Source organism: Sporobolomyces koalae (genome assembly GCF_050403365.1).
Source record: "Sporobolomyces koalae JCM15063 DNA, S_koalae_JCM15063T_v1_ctg48, whole genome shotgun sequence".
NCBI classification, from domain to species: Eukaryota; Fungi; Basidiomycota; class Microbotryomycetes; order Sporidiobolales; family Sporidiobolaceae; genus Sporobolomyces; species Sporobolomyces koalae.
This window is the reverse complement of record NW_027481723.1, coordinates 1-20,648: the sequence shown is the minus strand read 5'-3', so window position 1 is coordinate 20,648 and position 20,648 is coordinate 1. Positions and strand designations below refer to the sequence as shown.

At 52.9% G+C, this 20,648-nt stretch overlaps 8 protein-coding genes across 8 annotated transcripts; 3 read left to right on the top strand and 5 right to left on the bottom strand.

Moving 5' to 3' along the window:
- Positions 1-131: 131 nt before the first annotated feature.
- On the top strand, positions 132-3,298 carry JCM15063_000024 (Hsp70 family protein; the record flags this gene model as incomplete). Its single annotated transcript, XM_076680889.1, has 16 exons — positions 132-261; positions 336-630; positions 697-708; positions 792-1,186; positions 1,266-1,410; positions 1,474-1,704; positions 1,772-1,822; positions 1,889-2,067; positions 2,135-2,386; positions 2,467-2,511; positions 2,575-2,579; positions 2,645-2,840; positions 2,901-2,928; positions 2,991-3,059; positions 3,125-3,165; positions 3,231-3,298. 16 exons carry the CDS (start codon positions 132-134, stop codon positions 3,296-3,298), a joined length of 2,142 nt encoding a protein of 713 aa, XP_076531967.1.
- A 2,645-nt stretch (positions 3,299-5,943) lies between these two features.
- JCM15063_000023 (uncharacterized protein) lies at positions 5,944-7,965 on the bottom strand (the record flags this gene model as incomplete). The annotated part of the gene is made up of 4 exons (XM_076680888.1): positions 5,944-6,879; positions 6,952-7,209; positions 7,271-7,527; positions 7,593-7,965. The coding sequence occupies 4 exons, from the start codon at positions 7,963-7,965 to the stop codon at positions 5,944-5,946; spliced, it is 1,824 nt and encodes a 607-aa protein (XP_076531966.1).
- A 485-nt stretch (positions 7,966-8,450) lies between these two features.
- On the bottom strand, positions 8,451-10,678 carry JCM15063_000022 (uncharacterized protein; the record flags this gene model as incomplete). The annotated part of the gene is made up of 3 exons (XM_076680887.1): positions 8,451-9,327; positions 9,906-10,227; positions 10,306-10,678. The coding sequence occupies 3 exons, from the start codon at positions 10,676-10,678 to the stop codon at positions 8,451-8,453; spliced, it is 1,572 nt and encodes a 523-aa protein (XP_076531965.1).
- A 2,091-nt stretch (positions 10,679-12,769) lies between these two features.
- On the bottom strand, positions 12,770-14,625 carry JCM15063_000021 (uncharacterized protein; the record flags this gene model as incomplete). Its single annotated transcript, XM_076680886.1, has 2 exons — positions 12,770-13,435; positions 13,498-14,625. 2 exons carry the CDS (start codon positions 14,623-14,625, stop codon positions 12,770-12,772), a joined length of 1,794 nt encoding a protein of 597 aa, XP_076531964.1.
- Positions 14,626-14,854: 229 nt separating this feature from the next.
- JCM15063_000020 (uncharacterized protein) lies at positions 14,855-15,442 on the bottom strand (the record flags this gene model as incomplete). The annotated part of the gene is made up of 3 exons (XM_076680885.1): positions 14,855-15,020; positions 15,091-15,297; positions 15,378-15,442. The coding sequence occupies 3 exons, from the start codon at positions 15,440-15,442 to the stop codon at positions 14,855-14,857; spliced, it is 438 nt and encodes a 145-aa protein (XP_076531963.1).
- A 243-nt stretch (positions 15,443-15,685) lies between these two features.
- Positions 15,686-17,518, bottom strand: JCM15063_000019 (uncharacterized protein; the record flags this gene model as incomplete). Its single annotated transcript, XM_076680884.1, has 9 exons — positions 15,686-15,779; positions 15,838-16,051; positions 16,119-16,412; positions 16,478-16,512; positions 16,576-16,913; positions 16,981-17,091; positions 17,152-17,230; positions 17,303-17,433; positions 17,501-17,518. 9 exons carry the CDS (start codon positions 17,516-17,518, stop codon positions 15,686-15,688), a joined length of 1,314 nt encoding a protein of 437 aa, XP_076531962.1.
- A 115-nt stretch (positions 17,519-17,633) lies between these two features.
- On the top strand, positions 17,634-18,314 carry JCM15063_000018 (uncharacterized protein; the record flags this gene model as incomplete). Its single annotated transcript, XM_076680883.1, has 4 exons — positions 17,634-17,769; positions 17,833-17,856; positions 17,912-17,968; positions 18,040-18,314. 4 exons carry the CDS (start codon positions 17,634-17,636, stop codon positions 18,312-18,314), a joined length of 492 nt encoding a protein of 163 aa, XP_076531961.1.
- A 295-nt stretch (positions 18,315-18,609) lies between these two features.
- Positions 18,610-20,648, top strand: JCM15063_000017 (uncharacterized protein; the record flags this gene model as incomplete). Its single annotated transcript, XM_076680882.1, has 7 exons — positions 18,610-18,948; positions 19,020-19,041; positions 19,095-19,381; positions 19,450-20,009; positions 20,077-20,247; positions 20,317-20,487; positions 20,557-20,648. Coding segments are annotated over 7 exons (1,642 nt in total), but the record flags the coding sequence as incomplete, so codon positions are not given.

Genomic DNA, 20,648 nt, shown 5'->3' with positions numbered 1-20,648 from the left:
TCGCACCCCTTTCTTTCATTCCACGGCGAGTTTCGGAGTCCGGAATCAAAGAGCTCGTTGCTCTCGCCCCGTCTCCGCCTCTCAGTTTCAGTGTCGTAACCCGATCAGTCGACCCACGAGCAGAACAAACAATGAAGAAGTTCCTCGGCAGCAGGAAAGGAAGCAAGACTCCGGATCCTTCGGGGACTGGGCGGTCGCAGCAAGCTCCTCTCGATTTTGGAGGTCCAGTCTTGCCTCTAGGTGCACTACACCCAACCTACAGTGAGTTTGGAAACCCCGAACACTGTGTGGCAGCCCCATGTCAGACTGACCAAGCGGGTCCCGAGCCTGCACAGACCCTTCGTCCCCTTCAGTCACTGCAGGAGCAAGCGATGTCGGGCTCGTGAGACCGACTCCGACGTATGGTAGTCCGCGTATGATCCCGGTTGTGCATTCGTATTCGACTCCTCCCGCTTCAAACTCGACTCATGCGGTTTCGTCAGCATCGATCCAACACCTCACCTCGCCAACTGGTCCTCAGTCGACTTTCAATGGCTACACCAATTCGGTCGCCGGCACACCTCGGGATACTCTTGTCGAGACGGATCCGGTGTTCGAAGACCCTGAACTCGAGAGCAAACTAAGTGTCGGGTACGCATTACATCTGTCCTTGTCAGCCCGCATGTCCACTGACTATAGCTACTCGTCGAATGGCAGAATCGACTTTGGGTGCGAAAGAGATATCGCTTCGTTCCGATTTCAAAAGCGAGACTCTCTTTTCCCTGACCTTGACCTTGTATGACATTCTGCAGAACCACCTTCTCCGGAGTTGCATATGGCTCTTCCCGCCTGTTCTCGGGTCAGATTCGTCAGATCCTCAGTTGGCCCGGTTCGTACGAAACCTATCGCAAAGTTCCCACCTGCATCGCATACTACCAACCTTCCCCGCACGACGAAGCGCAGATTATCGCGTGGGGGCTCGAAGCGAGCAGTGTCACCTTGCGAGAAGGGATCTTCAAAGTCGAGTGGTTCAAACTGTTCCTCGACCCGATCGTCCTTCGAGATGGTCGACTCGCGGCATCAGCTCGATTGCCTCAATTACCTGTTGGGAAAGAACCGATCGATGTCGTGACTGATTATTTGAGCTGTTTGTGGAGGTACGCGAAAGAACGGATTGTCGAAGAGATCGGCATCGTCGCAGATCTAGGTTCGAAGCCCCTCCCAACTCTGAATCGAATCTCTCTTTCTCCGCAAGGCACTGACCATTCTCCTTCAAATCGTCGTAGAGGCTGCGGATGTCATCTTGACTGTTCCTGCGGCGTGGGATGCTGCAGGCTGCCAGATCATGCGAGAAGCAGCGATCAAAGCAGGAATGGTACAGAGCGCGCGAAGTGGAGATCGTAACTGGAGGGATCGTCTACGGATCATTACGTAAGTCGCAAGTTTGCGCTTCAATCGTTCATGCCATTCGAGCTGTTGTGCTTTTGGCATCAGGGAGCCGGAAGCGGCCGCGATTCACGCTTCAACCCTCTCGACTCTACACAACCTGCGAGCTTCCCAATCATTCATCATTTGTGATGCGGGAGGAGGAACGATCGACTGCGCCGCATACAAGCTGCTCGGACAGTTGAGCGCACTCGAGATAGCCGAAACGTGCGCGAGAATGGGAGTCAACGCAGGTTCTCTCTTTCTCGATTTGCGCTTTGAAGCTCTCGTCAAATCACTGTGGGCCAAATCACTACTCTTCTAGTCCTCGGAGTTTCCGGCTGATCAAGGCTCGCCTGCATAATAGTCTCCGGAATCATCCAGTCCATCTCGATACATCTTCGCTGCTCTCGTTCCGGTGAGAAAACTCGCAATGTTTGCGCTCGGTCGCAACCGCTAGAAGCTCATGATAATTCGGAGACAGACACGCCTTTTCTGATTCGGACAAACTCATGTATCTTGGAGCTGAGGACGACGACACCTTCTTTCGCTTCACATGCTTCAACATTGAAGAGAGCAATGATCCCGAGTGCGGCCTCGAGAACGGAGAGCTCGTGATTCCCGGCAGCGTTCTGCGTCGAGATGTCTTCGACCCCGTTGTCGGTAGGCACATCTCGTCTCTTCCTTTTCGCGATCCAGCATGCGTTGACGAGCTCTCGTATCTCGCCAGAGCAAGTGCTCGAGATCATCAACGCCCAACTTGCCACAGTACCGAACAAATCGGTAAACGCCCTGATCCTCGTTGGAGGTCTCTCCTCCTCCCAGTACTTGTTCGAACGCGTGCAAGAAGCGTTTGCGGACAAGATCTCTGTCATTGCTCGTCCTCGAGATGCCGATGTTGCGACCTTGCAAGGTGCTGCAAGGTACGGTTTGGGGAAAGCAACGGTCTCTTCAGTGATCTCGCCACGCAGCTACATCATCAGTCAGTTTGGATCCTCGAACACGCCGCCTCACGCTTTCCTGTGACTGAAATGCGCTCCGATATGGTATCGTTGCCAACAGAATGCAAGCTACCTGCCGAGGATGTTGATCGCTATACTCGTCCAGGTGCGTTCCCTAATTCGTCAATCTCTGCCTGCGCTGTTCCCGACTGATTCATCCTTGTAATAGGTTTTGTACGTACAATTCTCAATCAATCAGTCGAGGACGCGGCAAATCCTGACACTCTCGTCCTTGCTAGATCTCGTCAAACGATGCCGGCGTGGAGGTGTGCGAGAATCGTCTGAGCTATCTTGTTGCGAAAGGTGCAGTCCTTCGTAAAGGACAACGTCTACGGTCTAGGTTCTGCAAGTACTCGCGAGGTCCAAGCGATTGTCACTTTACCGCAATCTTGTACGTTTCTGACGAGGACAAGATTTGGCGCTACACGGACGAAGGTGAGCCTCCTCACATTCGCCGAAACAATTTCATGCACTGAATCTCGGAATCTCGTCTAGGCGAGATTGTCGAACTATGTCGCTGGACGTGAGTCACTCGAATCTGCGGTTCTGCGTTACAGCAAAGCTGATGGGAATTGCGAGCAACAGTGTCGATCTCTCCACCTCGCCATCATTCCAGTATCAAGCGCAGACAAGCACTGCCGGATTCTTTACAGAGTAGGCTTCGAGATGGTTTCTTTCGAGTTCGCGAGACTGACCCTTCCGTTTTTGACACCTTTCAGGTTCGACCTTGGGCTCATCCTCGATTCGGCTGAAGTGCTCGGTAATCATATTCCCATCACGTTTTCTGTTGTCGATCAATTGATTTCCTTTCAATTCCTGGTCTAGGTGTCTTGTTGGACGATGAAGGAGTTGAACGCGGAAGAGCAACTTTCGAGTTTCTGCATACAGCGTAATAATCCTTCTGGGCAAATCGTCTGTCGGAAATCTGTGCTCAATTCATACTCCCTAATTCTGCTCGGTGAACTATCATAGTCGAGAGACAGCCTAAAATTAAGAAGACCGTCTCGGAAACTTTTTCTTCGGAAGCGGGCAAAGTTTCGCGTTCTCCCTAGTCTTCTTACATAAACCTCGCGGTTCGAACGCACGGGAAGGCACACGCTCACCGATTCTCAATCGTCCACCGCCTTTGGGACACGTCGTTGAAGCTAGAATAAGAAGACTTCCTCAAATCTACAACTCACTTCGAAGGTGATGGCTAGATCCGAGCAACAGGCGTTCATAAGGGTAAAGCCAAGGCTTCCCTAACAGAACAGAGGGACAGAAGAGAAGGTATCGTACGAAGATGAGATCCGGTTTGAATGAACATTAGCATCCAGGTTGTTCTTTACGCTGTCCTCACGCGAAACGTCCTAGGTATGTGAACTTCTCTGTAGTCATTGTTCTCTACGCTATACTGACACGAGACAACCCTGTAGGGTTTCTATCGCGCGGTGCAGTGGTGTACGAACACGTCGACCCTTCCTTTGGGTTTTTTCGAAGATCATACTCTCGTCAAACCTGGCTCCCGCCATTAAGAGCACGGCACTCGTCACACCAGGTCGCGACGCGGAACACTCGCATTGCGAGATCCCGGGGTCTTCCGACCGAGCGAGCAAACGCAAGACTGATCAGCGCCTCTTGAAAACCTCAAGGCATATCAAGTCCGACCTCCGCCTTGGCATCGAGACCTTTCTTCCGAAACGCCCTGACGAGTTCATCGAATGACTGAAACGCAAGTCTCGCCCAAGGGACTACGTGTCGCAGATGGAGAAGAATATCATGGAGTCAACGAAAGTGTCGGTGGGGAGGGTAATGGTCGAGAGCAGTCGTTGTTGGCGTCGCAGAGGGTTTACGGGGCGTGGGCCACGCAGCTGTCAATGCGATGCCAACAACGACTCCTCTCAACCAATCTTTGCCCCACCGACACTTTCGTCAAGCATGGATCACGAGCTGGAGACCTTCCTCCGCCGCGGCTCCTCCCTCAAGAATTTGATCGACACACTGTTATGTTGCTCCATTCGTCCCGTGCCTCTCGATCAAACGCTTTCCAGTCGATGGACGTAGGGATGATGGCTTCTTCGCTTGGATTGGGAGAGCGATATCCGCGAGAGTCTCAAGACCTCTCCAGGAGGACGATCTCGCGGATATCGCCTTCCGACGCAAACGCAGAAATCCTTCCCCTCTACGTCCATGCGCTGGGAGGCTTTTGATCGAGAGACACGCGATGAATGGAGCAACATCACAATGCGTCGATCAAATGAAGTCGGCCACTCACGGAACACGACACCGGTCCGCAGACCGGCGATGATGACTTGAACAACCTTTTCGACTCCGGCGACTCTCGCTCCTCCGTCCGTCTTCCGCACAGGGCATCCAAAGTTATTTCAACTGGAAAGGAATCACCTCGGGGTATTTTCGGGATGCTTCAAGCGTAGGAAATCGAACGCTGATCACGACTATCGCAACCGCGAAGATTGGGCCACCTGTGGATCACGTCATCAAGAGTACACTTGGATGACCCAAACCTGTACCTAAACCACGCACCACCGACACTACCACGCTGAGCATCCGAGCCGTGTACCAAGAACGCAAATCCGTCGACATTCCGGGACCAACAGCAGGCTTTACAGACGACGAATCAGGATTATCGGCATTTCAGAATCGATCGCACTACTGCATTCCGATAATCCCGATTCTCGTTTACGAGGATCCTCATCAGATTGAGGACACTGTGGAGATGCTCAATTTTCCCGTTCGTTTGAGAATGGTACGCTGTGCTCATTGCGAGAGTGGCCCCGAGACCCTGGTGGAGGCAACGCCAAAAGGCCGAATCCTCTCAGATCAGGATACTCGTTTGGCGTTGCTTCCACCGTGATCTCGGGACCACGCTTGCAATGAGCACAGCTTACCATCCTCAGACGAATGGGAAGATTGAGCAACTCCACAGTGTCCTCAATCTGATACTGATGAACCTCATCAACGAGAGACAAGACGATTGAGCCGTGCTTTTGCCACATGTGCAAATCGCGATCAATAGTTCGAGAAACGCGTTAGGCGTCGAACACTCTGCCTCTCGCTTAGCATTTTTATACGGAATCCGGTTGTATGAACATTCATTATTCTAGCTATAGGTTGTTCTGTACGTTATATTCACATGAGACAAGCTAGCTCCGCAACATGCTCTGTACCTTTTCTATCGCGGTGTCTAGTGCTGATCGAACACGTCAACCCTCAAATCAGGAAAGGAAAATTTACACAAGGCAGTCAATTACGATGAGATTCGCTACAAGATCGAGCCTGAAACCTTCTCCGGTTTCCAAGGACGTTAAATCGAGCCCGAATTCGGGGAAGATGACTGGGTAGGATAACGATTCGACGAGGAGAAATCTCGACAGCGGAAAAAGGTTAAAGCTTCTCGGGTTTTTTACCCGAGAAACACCATAAAAACACGGACAGTGTGCAAGAGAACCGACGCATGCTCTATAGGACTAGTTACGTGATGGCGAATGGAAAGGATGAACATGTCTACAAGCAAATTAGGCGAGAAAAATACGTCCCTTCATGACTGAGCATTCCGAAAACTGTTCGAAGCACTGCCATCAGTCGCGCAAGTGCCCACCACTTCGTTCGACCGACATCTTGTATGTGGATCTTCGATCTCACTGCCCAAGTCGAGACTCTTGATCGTCGAAAGTCGGCGTACGAGGCGTCCGTCGGCCATCCTGACGTACACAATCTGACCTCCTGTAGATCCAGAGGAACCTGAAGACGATACTTGTTGGAAATCGTACGTGTCCTTCGGAGGACCGTTCGGGCGGATGGGTACATCCTCGTATGGCACGGACTCGAGGAGCACGGACTCGAGGATTTCTTGTGCCGAGCAATCGGCGAGGAGGGGTGCGGTCGATCCAGTAGACATTCGCTTCGAAGAGCCCTGCATGCGTTCGAGAAAACTCGACGACGCAGGTTCGATCTTCCGATGCGCTTGGGCTGGAGGTTCGATGCTTGCAGAATTCGAGGCTTGAACCATCTCGAACCGAGTCCGTTCTACCATTTCTCCTGCAGTTGCCACCTCGACGTCTTCCCCTTTCTCCGCGAGCTGACTCTGCTCCTCGTACGGTTGCACGCCGAGCATCCACCCGATTCCACCCCAAAGCTTGGCACCGATCCACGTCGAAACTCCTCCGCTCTTTGCGTTGACGCTTTCGCCCGGTCCAGATCCAGCGGTTGAGGACCTAAAGTGACTACTGATATAGCTGTAAGCGGCGGAAGCTTCACTCGCTCGGACATAATGAGCACGATCGAGATGCGAAGGGAGGAAATCTGGATCATGCTCGGGTTCGACGGCATAGGCGTCAGACGCAAGAGGTACGATCGTTGCTCGATGTTGTTCAAGTAGTGCTCGGAGTTCGCCGGAAGGGAGAGCGTGCGGCGAAATGACGTAGGGAGTGTGTATCGCCCGGTTGTAGCGTCGAACTGCGCTGAGCCAAACGACCTGAAACAGATCGACCTTGATCAGTACACAAATTCAGAGATATGGAGATCCGATAGTCGAAAGTATCCTGACAGCTACCGCGGTGACCACAAAAAATCGAACGACTGCCGCAACTGCCCACCCTCCGAACCCAGTCTTTCCGCTTGTGTTTTCCCCGCCTTCGAGTCTCGCCCATGATACGTCGACTTTCCAAGTGACACTACTTGCGACCAAGCTTTCTTTCCACACGAATGTGAGAACAAAGTTGGTCAACGCGAGCGAGATGTGCAAGAAGGCGGTCAAGCTGGTCGAGAACATTGCCACGAGCGCCAGGATAGAAGCTCGACGAGTCTGTAAAGGTTGTAAGTCAGCTGCACCGATCACTTTCACATCTGAATTGTATCGTGCTTACCCGCAGGAAGCCAATCACAATCAGGACGAGCGCCAGAGTTGCAAGATAGAAGGACAGTGTGATCCATCTCAGTGTTCCTTTGTTCCGTCCTCCATACCGCACGAGACTCACGACGGTTGATACTGTAAGCCAGAGATCTGCTCCTAGTACGACGAGCGAGACGATGCCTGCGAGGTAGCTGATCCGGCGTCTGCGTCGTTGAGCGGTCGATACTCTTGCCCTGTGCAACTCTTGCAGCAGTAGACTGGCATCTGAACCTATACATACTAACACGTCAGTGTGGGAGATTATTGGGCTCTGAGGAGATGCAGTGACAACTTACCGGTAACTCCCCAAGCTCCACCCGGGAGTGCGAGCACGGTTTCTTCGATTGCTTCTTCTGCTCGTCCAGTTTCGCCTTCAACTTCGCTCCGAGTCCTGATCCCAGCGCGCAAGAGTACACTCTCGCGCACGTCGCCTCTGCCAAGTAACTCGGCATAGGTTGCACCTCCGAATTCCGCCATGCCTTCAAACTGCCCACTCATTCGCGGGAATAGGGATGACTCGTCGTCGTCGCGATGAGGGGAAGGATCACTAGGTGCGTCCTCCTGCACAGAGGACCGTAGTGATCGAAGAGAGCCTTTGCGAGGGAGTGAGGTGAATGGTTTGTCGGATTCCGACGCATTCGAGAGTGATCGGAAGCGAAAGTTGACCATCTTGGTAAAGTTACTCTGTGTTCTCTATCTGAACAGGCGAGAGGAATCAGTAGAGTTGGGGAACAGAGAGCAGAGAGAGAGAACGAGCGAAGACGATGTTAGCTGCGGCTATGTCGAGTGACGCAAGTCTTGAATGTAAGCGAGGGATGATCCTAACTGTAGGTTTGTGCTCATGCGAGAGGCAGGAGACTGGAAGGCGATCATGTTGAATGGGGAAACAGGGGAGTTAGAGGAATGCGCAAAGCTAGAGCGAGTGAGGATTCGGCTCTCGATTCGTTTCGGAAGGATCTGCATATGATCAGAGACACTGAACCACAGACCTCGTTGATCAGAAGGTTTGTGCGCTTGCAAGGCTCGAGAGCTCTCGAGACCCTCGCGAGTAGGACAACCTTCTCAACCCTGCCCAAGCTGCTTGCTCGATGGCGACCTTTGTCTCGACGAGCCGAGCGACAAGAAAGTTGAATTGCGTATGATATAGTCTTGCGCTATTGCAGAGTCTCGTCGGTGGTCTCTTGCCTGGTTTCCTCTACTGGTTCTGCGCCTTGTTTCTCTGTCATCGTATCACTGGCAGTGTCCTCTGCCTTGGTGGTTCCGCTCGATTTCCCTCGTCGTAGCAGACTGTCACGAAGCATCTCTTCCCTCACTTTCCGAGCCCATTGCTCTGCTTCCTCTTCTCCCTCTCGCTCGTCCACCTCGTGCGCACCGCCATCAGTCGCAGGTTTGGTCGGATTCGGTATTTGAGGTGTTCTGGGAGTCGATTTTGACACGTAGTTGTACGCTTCTAGTCCGAGCAGTACGACGATGGCGCTCTTGGCGATCCAAGTCCAGACGATCCGTCGTAAGATCCTCCAGGTGACCCAGTACCCGATTGCTCTCACTGCGAGTTTCGTCGTGACTGGTCGATCGGCCACCGCTCTCCTCCATGTCGGTTTCGCCTTGATGAACAACCACGCAACGACCAAACCGACTCCCACGAGGACCCACAGCGCACTGCCGAGGAGACCCAACCACATCCCACTCCACGCAACAAACTGAACTACTCGTTCGAACGCCCAGAAAGCCCAATCGGCAACCCACCTCGTCGCTCTGAACGCGTACGGAGATCCGAACCGGGTCAACTTGGCAAACGAGGTGAAACAGACGAGGTACGCGAGGTATGGGAGGAAAGTGTGTCGGAATGCGCCTTGGAGGAATCGCGCGGTCGATTGGTCAATGTCGTCTTCGAGCGCTGGAGCCAATTCCGCTGGATCACTCGAGAGTGTTTCAACAGCGGGTGGATCCCCTGTGGATCCTGGTGTGACTGATGGAGGCGGAGAAGGAGGCGGGCGCGTCGGGGGTGACGACATGACCAGGGAGGAGCAGCTACAATCCCGTAGAGGGCGGCAATTGGTGAAGCGTTTCGACTAGACTGCAGTCGGCGTGATCTGGCTGGAGTAGGCGAGTCGTGCGAGTCCGAACCAGCTTGATCTTATAGTTTCGGATTCCGGCGCACGGCACGCACTGATCGAGCTGCGAGTCTGGCAGGTGGTTCGTACGCCTGGTCGTAACCGCGTGAGCGCCGAATGTAGACTGCGATAAGTGCGAGAGAAGACTTGTCGTCCGCTCGCGATGACTTCACCGCCAAAGTCACTTTTATTTAGAGACGACATCTATCGTCAACTCGCGGAGATCCGTATCGTACCGAATCCGCTAGATCTTGTTTAATACGAGAAGTAATTACAAAGAAACGAAACTGGGTGATCCAAACGTCGGTACCATTACGACGAGGTATAGCATACGAGATGGGCGACTGAAGAGGGTATTGCGTAGCAAGAGAGCGTTCGTGAAAAGGCATTCGAAAAAGAAAATGTACAGGCAACAGAGGAGGCGAAAAGTCTTCGGATTTGGAAGAGAGCTCATCGAAGCTTCCTTCGTCTGTTCAAGCGTAAGTCCAATGACACCGATCTTCGTCCGCGACAAGCGTCCAACGACCGTGGGCTGTTTGTTTGCTTGTCACCTCCGGGATAATGGGCGGCTTGACAACCTTGCCATAGATCGAGATGCGCGTATTGGCGAATGGAGTAGATGCGTTGTTGATGGGAAGCGGGAAATGGTAGGTCGTACTTCTTCCTTTTGGACCCGTTGACGTGGAACGATGGACAGCAAAGGGAAACGAAAGGATCCAAGGTGTGCCACCCTGCAGAGACCTCGAAATCGTCGCTGATTGCGGGCTCGATCGGGTGCGCACATCAACCCGAGCATTCGCATCGCCCATGATCACGACTATCGAGCTCGATTATCAGGCTGTCAGTAACGAGAGTCGAAAGGACGAGAGTAGGCAGGAAGCGCAATCGAGCTCACCTCGAAACGTTTGGATGTTTGCAATCTCTTTTCGGCGCTCAAGCTTGTCCTTCTCGCCCTGGGTCGTTTTCTTCTGGTTCTTTTGGCTGCGAATAGGAGGAGGAGAAACACTGCGCTTCTTCCTGGTGCGAGACGAGACAGCTTCGAGTGTGTCCGAGCCAGGCGAGTCTGGAATTGGATCATTGGTCGCCGGGCTCTCAGGAGATCGAGCTTGTGTGGAGCAACAGTTGATGTCACGATCGTGGCTCGTAGAGGTGAGCGGGAGCTTTTTGTCGAGAGGAGTGTTGACTTCCGCCGGTTTGATGACCTTTGAGGCCTTATAATATAGCGGTTGGGAGGCCTCGTACTCTTCCAACCATCGTTTGGCCTCCATTCGTCGCCAGCGGAAGCGCCTCGTCTTGATCTCAGCAACTCGGTCTTTGTCGAAATCTTTGCTTAACGGGCCTTCCGCAGCGAGGGATTCGCAGTTCTTCCTCGACGAATAGGTTGTTATCGACTTTTCGATACCTTCCGTCACCAGCGGTTTCTCCGAAGGATTGAGTGAAGGTGAGAGCGAGTGAGGGGGTACGCCTCCTTGCGCGTCGATGCTTTCGACCCGGGGAGTCGCGCATTTCAGGCTCTGTTCTGCTGGAATTGGTGATTCTATGTGCCTCTGATCGCACGGGCCCGACTCTGCGGCAAGCTTCTGGTTGTCCACATCGCTCTTTCGAGATTCTTTCCTGACGGTCGGCGATCGCGCTTTGGCAATTTTTCGCACCCCCGATGTCTTCTTCATGCTTTTGAGTGATAGAAGAGTACTTGGTGCCGGGTCCCCCTGCTTGGGCGCAGATTTGCGTGGGCGACTTGAACGACGTTTCGGCTCGTTGTCAGCGTCGACGTTCTCGATTCGAGCTCGTACGTCGGTCGAGACGGCATCTGGGTCCCGGCGACGACGGAGCATGGTAGAAACCCCTTGAGGATTGTTTCACTATCTCTATGATTCAGATGCAAGTTAGTACCGGCAACTAGACAGAGACAGGATATGGAACGCGTTCATCCCCTCAATGGAGCTGAGGCAAGCGCAAAGTCGCATTGGTCAGAGCGGGTCTTTCGGTATAAAAGCTAAAGATGAAGGACCTACTAGGTGATCCGCTATACGTAGTGGAGCTGCTTCGTGAAAGCTTCGGGACCCTGGTCGTGTGGGGGGAAGAAAGGGAATCGACGTCAGATTCGACAACTCGCAGAGTTTGATTGTTGCAGAACCCGAGAATGTCTCGATCTGACGGTATAGAGGCTCCCGAGCTAGACTCGAGCGCTACCGGCGCAAAAGCGTCGACGTTGATGCGAGTCGCCTGTGATTCCGAATCGACAGGCGCTCGTTGAGAACGCATTCGCTCGTAGTCGAGGCCGCAGGCAGTGCCCATCCGCATGACGATGACTCTGTAAGTCCGGTCCCGAAAGCTCGACAGAAACAGGGACCGACGGAACCAGTGCTGAGAATAGATGATCAAGGCGGACGGGCGCAGGACGAGCGCGTTCTCGACTATCGGAAGAGCACCGAGATACTTACAGAGTGCTTGATATGTCCGTAGTTTGGTGAAGACGAGCTAGGAAACTAGGAAGCGCAAGAAATCAAGTCAAGCTGTGAAATTCCGAAGCGGTGCAAACGTTTCTCGGAATGACGACGCGATCCTTCGATCTTTTATACCCTGCTCGCGGATCACCTGGAACTGATCTAGAAAAGCGTACAGGCGAGCAGTAAAATCCAGAAATGTTTCGATCGAATACGAACAGCTTTGCGCGAATCGTTCTCCTCACCATGTCTCGCCCCAGCTCGCACAAGTAGACGAGTTCTTCTCGTTTGCACATCCTCGAGGCACACTCGGATTACAGACGCGAGAGGGTTCCTTGTGTCTCGCGAGGCCGAGTTCCCGGAAGAGCGCGTCTTTGCCACACCTTGAATTCAATTCTCGCACAATGTTTAATTCCCTCTTCATCTCTTCCTCGTCTCGTTTCAACCCTTTTTTGCGTTCCTCTTCGTTACTTGTTGATAGTGGGCAAGGTTTTCCCTGCAGGTTCCATCATCCCGCAGGGTTTTTCATCCAGCCCGCTTTGTATAAATACGCTCCCACCCTAGTACCCCACTTTATACTTTCTTCCAACCTTAGTACACTACTAGCACGCTATAGCTGTAGTTGCTCTGTTGACGCCTCTCTGAGGTTTTCTTTTCGGACAATCAACTACTTCTTCTTCTTCTTCTTCTTCTTCTTCTTCTTCTTCTTCTTCTTCTTCTTCTTCGCAAGCGTTAGAAGATGCTCTCTGACTGGTTCATGGCGACTCGGTACATCTGCTATAGACAGCTGCCACGAAAATAATACTACAACTGAAGCTTGAACCCCAAATCGAAAGTACTGTCAGACAAACCCCCTAAAAACTCGATTTCCTCGTCTGTTACCTCGCTCTTCGAATCGGTTTAGATTCGACCTCAACCGAGACCTGTACTCTTCCTACCAAACAGAGTCCTGATTGACCTAGCACGATTCGATCGTTGCTCGAGAGTGTTCAGCTCGAATCGATCAGGACTATCTCGATCCGACCTCGCGGTTGAATTTGTCGTCGGGTTCAAAGGTTCGTACTGAATCGGCAAGTTCGAAATGATCGGTGGTGACAGAGATCGGTGCCCGAGATGAGGAGGAGGTGGGATAGGTAGAGTCGAATGCAAGTCGAGAGTTTGCGGGACGGCAGGTGAGGTGATTGCTTCTGCAAGGCTAGACGCTTCGTACACTGGGATCAAACGACTTCCGATCGAGTGATAACACACCGGTAAAGCTCGAGTCGGAGCAAGGGGTACGGCGGTCGCAAAGGAACTCGTTCGAGCAAGTTGTACCGAGTAGTGTTCACCTTGCGCCGGACTCGCGATTCGAGATGAAATACTGGGTGAGGGGGACTGTGGCGGTTGTTGCCGTACCGGAAATCCCGTTGGATTCTCATACGATGTACTTCGTGTAGAGTTCGTCCGAGGACGCGGTTCGACAAACCGATGTGCAATTGATTTTGTCGGTACCGATACAGACGCGAAAGCTGTATCCTCTTGAACTGGACGGGTATTCTGAGGAGTGTTCACCGTCTCTTGCAGGGACAGTTGCTGCATCTACGAAAACAAGAGCAAGTCAGGACACAATCGCCAAACTGAGGGTAGACTATCACGCTCACAGTGTCTCTCACTCCTGTCGAGTAGAATGCTGCAGCAGGACCCAGCGCGTGCTGTTTCAGGTCGGACGCTGGAAACCCTCCGTCAAAGTGACTTGCAGGTGGTGAAAAGGATGAACTTGGATACAGCGATGGTGATCGTCCGGAGATCGATCGAGGCGAACAGGGAAGAGCAAGATTCGAATTCGACACGCGAGAGGACAAAGACGAGTGCTGCTGCAATTCATCGCGATAACGAGGGGTTGCATGGGCGCGAGGAGTAGAACTGCTCGAATGCAGAGTCTCGAACGTGGTGACTGGCGGCGGCAAGGGTAGCGTAGAAGGAAGTGCAAAAGCTGAACGAGATCCCTCATGAGGTCGAGATCCCTCTCGTACTCGTACGCGTGAAACTGGCGATACGGGTCGAGCATTTTCAATCCGTTTCGCAGTTTCGATTTCGAGCTGTCGTTCTTGCCTGTCCCTCGAATTTGAAACTTCCCTCGCCTGTTGGTCTCGGTACCATCCTTTCGCATCTACTCGATCCTGTTCGATCATCCTGCGAGTCTCTTCGTTTGTTCTCCTGCGAGCTGCATCGACGCTCCGTGTCACTGCCTCGTCATCATCGATTCGCTCGTCTTCTCTCAAAACAGTCTTGTCTGCATTGACGATACTGCCCATGTCTTCGTACGCCGGCAATTCGCCCGCAGAAGAACCTGGGGACGAGATTCCAGGAGATTCAATCTCGGCGTGTTCGACAAGGTCGTCCAATCCTCTCAATCGTGCGAGTTCGCGTTTCTCTGAGTAGGTAGACGAGGAGAAGGATGCAGGAGGAGGTGGAACTGGTCGAGAAGGAACGAACCGAGTAGAATCTGTTGGAGGTAGTGGCAATGGACGACGACTGCTCGTCGTGCTCGAGGAACGCAGCGACGAGTTGCGCGAGAGGGAAGCAATCGATAGGGATCGTGGATACGGGGAAGGAGAATCTCGAATCGCGATTGTACTCGAGCCCAGAGCCAAGCTATGGTCGATTGAGTCCGCTTCTATGTCGATGGCGTGAGCGAGTCGGACTTGAGATGAGGAAGAGTGGTTGCTGATTGACGATGTTTTCGAGGGACGATGCCCAGACGGTTCGGCCGAGACGACGAGTTCCATCGATACAAGTCGTCTCTTTTCGAATTTGGCAAAGGAGGGCGCAAAGGGGAACAAGGAAAGAGAAGAGAAAAAGGGGGTTCGTGGGCTTTGCTTCTTCCGGTCGAGTTCCGCGGACGCATGTTGTGAGCGCGTCCTGTCGGTGACTTGCAGCGCACGTTATCGTGAGAGGTCCCGAGATTTCGAAAAACAAGATGGAAAAGATGAGGGCGGCAGGTAGATGGGCGGGATCTCAACCTGCGCGAGAGAAGAGTTGTTCCTTCCAAGCTTCGAACCCGTGCATGCCTCGACCTGCGAAACCACTCAATCGACTCGGATCTGCCGAATCGTTCAAGACTTGGATTCGATGATTTGAGGAGGCGAGGAGGGGAAGTGCCGTGATGAGTTGAGGAGTGATCCTTTGGATTTTCCGAAACTAGAATGTCAAAAGGGGAGGAGGTACTGCACTGGGAGACTGAAAACACTCACGAACGTGGGAAGCGCAAGATGACTTCTCGATCAGTTGAATTCGATCCCAAGTTCGCGACGGCTTTGATCGATGTTGATGATTGGATGGTGACAATGTCGACTTGGTTCGAATTGACCCCACCCGTCGTTCCGAACCATTCAGAGAGACCTTTCTGGAGCAACTGGATCATCGTCGCTCGATCTGCTGCGACTCCAGATGTTGTAGAGCTAGAACAGGAACATCCAGTCAGTCAGTTAACTGAGGAGAGTCCAAAGCGACGAGTGGAGAGAGCGAGAGAGGAACCAACACGAGCAACAAGACATAGTGGTACTGCGGTACATGCTTGGACACGGTTCGTGTAGTCGCCGTCATGCTATCGATTGACGAGGGTTTTTGGCGGTCCGTCAGTGAGCAACAAGGGCAGATGCGATTTCGAGTGATGAGACTTTTCGAGTTTTTTGTAATTTCCCGCGGGTGCGCGCGTCGAATATTATCACAACTTGCAATCTATTCTTTCGCGCGCAATGATCGTCTCGTTTTTTCCTCTTGAAACGAAACAAGGGTATATGTAATGACAGGTACAGCAGTCTGGGGGTATATCACAAGAGTTGGAAGTCACTGTGAGAGGGTAGGTGATTGAACTGCTGCGTGTCCCGATCCTCCTCCTCCTGTTCCTCCTCCAACCCCATACGCCGCTGCCAACGCACACCTATTCAAGGCCCAATCTCAGCGACGAACCAAAAAGCGCGAGAAAGAGATTGACGTACTCGCAAATGACTTGAGCACGTCGAACGACGAGGGTTCTCGTTTCACGTTTCTTGGTAGGGGGTACTCGATTGTGACTTCCTGGACCATGTCGAATCGAAGTTTGAGGCAACGGGGTCGTATCGATTGCGGTTTCTTTCACGAGTCCCGGGAACAGACATGCTCCCACTCGTTCAGGTTCACCTCGTTCGGTTCGATAACATTTCTTGATCAACTCTGTGTGCGCAATCGATGGGTTCAGCGTGTGTGTGTCTCTGCGTAGTCCCGAAATGGTAATGCGTACCAAGTTGAGTCGGATCCAGTGGACTTCCTACTTGACACACGAAGCTTCTGTAGAACCCACTGCCTTCGAGTGCCCCTCCTGGAGAATAACTCTTGTGCAACATTCTCGAATAGACATAACTCGCATCGAGGACCGTTTCCAATTCAGGTCGAATGATTGTTGGACTCGGGTTGATCAACGAGAACACGTGTTGCATGTGTTCGTGAAACAAGGACAACGACATGGCCGGGTTCAGTGAATCGACTGCGGCCGAGAACGTTTGTCGTCGCCACACGGAAGCGACGAGGGGCTCACCTTATGAAATCGCGAAAGAGTCAGTCTTCTCATGTCGGATCGATCAAGGACTAAACAAAACCTACGATGGAACAGTTGTTCGTGGAGTTTTGTCAATTCCCTGGGTGAAAAATGTTAGCAAATCAGGTTTCCGGTGAGATATGAAGAGAGAGAGAGATCTCACTGGTTCGCTTCTTCCGAGTTGGTCACGAGCAAGCGATTGACGATCCCCTCGCACAACAACTGACTCATGACGTGACGCAAGAGGCTCTGGACGACGATGCCCAACCCGGGGTAGTCGAACCCCATCTGACTCAACCCGACGAGGAACGGGGACGCCGTGACGTTGTCGACATCTTCAAACAGCGCTTCGGCGAGGGGTACGAGCGCGAGGTGTTGGAACGCGGTCGGATCGGTGCCAGGCGGAGCAGGAGGTGCTGAGCGCAAGTGAGCCGAGAGGGTGTCGGCCGCCCACCGGTTGATGCGACGTTCGAGTCCCGAAGAAGAGTTCTTGATCGTGAACTGGGGTTAAAGGCAACGGGAACAAAGTCAGGGTCGTGGCCGCCGTGAAGAACTCGTAAACACGTACATCGTCGACGGTACTTCCTCCTCCTCCTCCTGCCGAGTGAACGCCGACTACGGACGCACCTTGGGCATCTCCACCTTCGAGCAACGAGATGTGTTTGCGCAAGGCAGCATTCTAGAATCAAGAGGTGGGTCAGGCTGACAGACGGTCGGGGTTGTGAGCAGATGATCGAACCTGTTTCTCTTGTTCGAGCATGGCGGTACGTTGCTCCTCGATGCGCAAGTGGGCAAGCTTGTAGTTCTTGAGCAATCGACTGTCGGCCAAAGTACCTGCATCAGACAGTTCACCCGCAAAGAGAAGTCAAGAGAGAGAGGAGGCTGCGCACTTGTACTCGTCATCTCCGACGAGTTGCTGGGGTGGTTGGGACGACATGGTGTAACTGTCCTGGTGGTTCAGGAGGGTCTGCATCGAAGCGGCCTGACCTTGGAGCGGCGAGGGCTGATACTGGAACCCAGCCTGGATTGAACCAACTAGCGAGCTATCAGCATTGGTGCGTGTCTCTGAGAACAGCGTCGAAGCATACCTGGGGCAGGTACGACATGGTGGTGCGAGTTGGGGTTGGAAAGAGTCAGCACCGCTTTCGAAAAGAGGGGCGCCGCGATCGTTTCTCCTGTTCCTTGTCCTCTTTGTCTCGATCCCGAGTCAGGTCCGCTCGTATGACGGACCCGCATGCGCCAGTCTCGGGTCACGCAGAGCGCATCTACATGTACCGCGGACATCGCAGAGGGTCGTACATCGAACGCGACACGGACGAACTCGTCGAACTGCGAGCACGCCAGCGCACCTTTGGAGGTCGGTCTAGCCTTTTCGATTCCCGTCCACCGTCGTCTACACGCTGACCTGACCTTTCAACAGGCGCGTACGAGCGTGCAGCCCTCGGTAGGTCGACTCTAATCTCGCCCATTACTTCGAGTTGAGCGTCATTTTTGGACAGGCAACCTCGGTTATGCGGTCCTCGTCCTCAAGATCTTTGATCGAGACTTTGCCAAGAGTGCGTTCACTTGATGCTCTGACGCCGAGATAGATCATCGCTCAATTTCGGTTCTCCCCCTCTCTTGGCAGTCGGACTCCTCTACGTGATCCTCTCGATCCTCCTCCTCTTGATCTCGCAAGTCAGAAGGCGCCGAAGCGACCACGACTTTGCCGATGTGAACCGTCCCCCACTGGCAGAACCCGTCGTCGAAGACGGAACATCCGAACGACCCAAAGCTGCAATCGTTGACCGAATCTGGGGTCGCGAATTCAGAACGAGTGGTGACATGGTCGTCCTGATCGCCCTTGCGTGTTCGGCGCTGTACATCGCCATCTTTGTCTTGATTCTCAAACTGCCGTCCTGAATCTCACAGCGGATTCCGGGGGTTCGGAATCCTTTCATCTATACCCTTGCTGTCTATATCCTTCATCATGCTTTCTGGCATCATGGAAATATCAAGAATATGTGTTTCTGTTTTTTGTTGTTTTCTTTTTGATTTCTGCGCGTCACGCGTTTTTGACTTTCGGTAATCCCGCACCTCGATTCGTCCTCTATCCGCTCGGCTCCGGCACAACAACCCCGACACCCGCCCATTGAAATAGTTTGACGCGTCCAAGAGACCTAGCAAACACGCGGAACCCTGGAGCAGGGGGAGCGATATGGCCTCTTCAACAACAACCCAAGACTTTGCCCGCTCGACTCCCGCGAACAAGGAGGTTCGACCACAAGTGCGTGGACGTACTCCACGAGCTTCACTCCTCGCGAGTGCGAATGGAATCGAACGTGAACGCTCAACTCGTTCGGCAAAGGCATTGTTGTTTGCGTCTCCGAACCCCACCACCTCGTCGTCGCGTTCGTTCACTCCAGTCATTGAAACTCCTCGTCGACTTCAACTTCGACCGACTTCTTCCCCAGTCGTGACCCCGCGACCGAAGCACCTCGAGGGCGATTCGATCGAGGCGAGAACAGTTGCCGCGCTCGATACATTACTCAAGCCAGTACCGCATCATGATCCCGAACGAGCGATCGCACTCGCTCGGCAGCAGGAACAGGCATACACCGTGTTCAGAGGCAAGTCACCAAACCAGCTCGTATTCCAGTAACAAGCTGCTAACTTGAACTTTTTCGAAAAACTTCCATCCAGCGTTCAAAGCGGCCGAGTTGTCCCCTTCAGAGTTTATCGAACCGCAAACTGTACCTACTCAAGAACCCGCTTCGAATCGTCAAGCCGCGCTCGTACAACTCGCCAATTTGACCACGTTTGTACACCTCGTTCAGTCGGCCGCACCCGATCCCGTTTCGCAACGACGTACACGCGAAAGCGCGAACCATCTCAAAAAGGCAGCTCTCGCACTGCTCAAGTCGGTCGCCCCTCAGGCGGACGAGGTCGACGAAGGATTGCTCCAACTCGTCGTCGACCTCAAATGTCAGGTGATTTAAATCCTTCTTCCACATTGCTTGACCTTCGCGAACCTCATAGAAAACGTTTCTCTTGTCAGGCATACCTTGCTGCTGCCGCAGTAACCCGCAACGCACGCCCCGAAAACTATTTCACCGAACCTTTCTCGTCTCACCGTCCAGTGCTCGGTTCGGGAACTGTCTCGAACCACCTCAAGACCGAATTCAACCGTCTCCAACAGGAAGCGCTCGCGTTGATCGAAAGAGTCAACCAAGATCGAGAAGTGCTCGAAACTCTATGGAAATGGAACGAACTCGTGACGACGTGCAAGACGTGGGCTGCCGAACGTGCGAAACCACTTCGTGTTCAACTTGGGTTCGTCGATTCGCCACGCTGGTTGCAAGAGATTGCCAAGGTCGAGGAGGATCAAGCTCAAGAGGCAGTTCCTGGTTCCCCTCGACAAGAAACTGAAACTCTGGAACCAGTACCGCCAGTCGAAGAAACAAGTTCAGAAGTCGAATCTCGAGAGCAAGTACAGCAACTCGAACAAACGCAAGCAGAGCGGCAAACTCAAGTTGAAAGATTTGACAGAGACGAAAACGATGATTCGCTTCAATCGCGAGCGAACGAGCAAGGATTGGAAGACAGTGAAGACGATCTGTGAGTCATCTCGTCTCTCCTAGCGTCGATATTCCCCACGCTCAAAATTAGATCGTCTACTCCTCAGAGACTCGGATCTTGATCTCGGCGGAATGAATGAAGACTATTTTGAGCTCGAGATGCTCGAACGGACGGAAGCAGAGCGAACCCAAGTTGAAAAACTCGACAGAGACGAAAACGAAGATTCGCTTCAATCGCGAGCGAACGAGCAAGGATTGGAAGACAGTGAAGACGATCTGTGAGTTATCCCGTCTCGCACAGCGTCGATGTTACTTACGCTCAAGATTTGGATTGTCTACTGCCTCAGAGATTCGGATCTCGATCTCGGCGGAATGAATGAAGACTATTTTGAGCTCGAGATGCTCGAACGGACGCAAGCAGAGCGAGCTCGAATTGAAAGACTCGACAGAGACGAAAACGAAGATTCGCTTCAATCGCGAGCGAACGAGCAAGGATTGGAAGACAATGAAGACGATCTGTGAGTTATCCCGTCTCGCACAGCGTCGATGTTCCTTACGCTCAAGATTTGGATTGTCTACTGCCTCAGAGATTCGGATCTCGATCTCGGCGGAATGAATGAAGACTATTTTGAGCTCGAGATGCTCGAACGGACGCAAGCAGAGCGAGCTCGAATTGAAA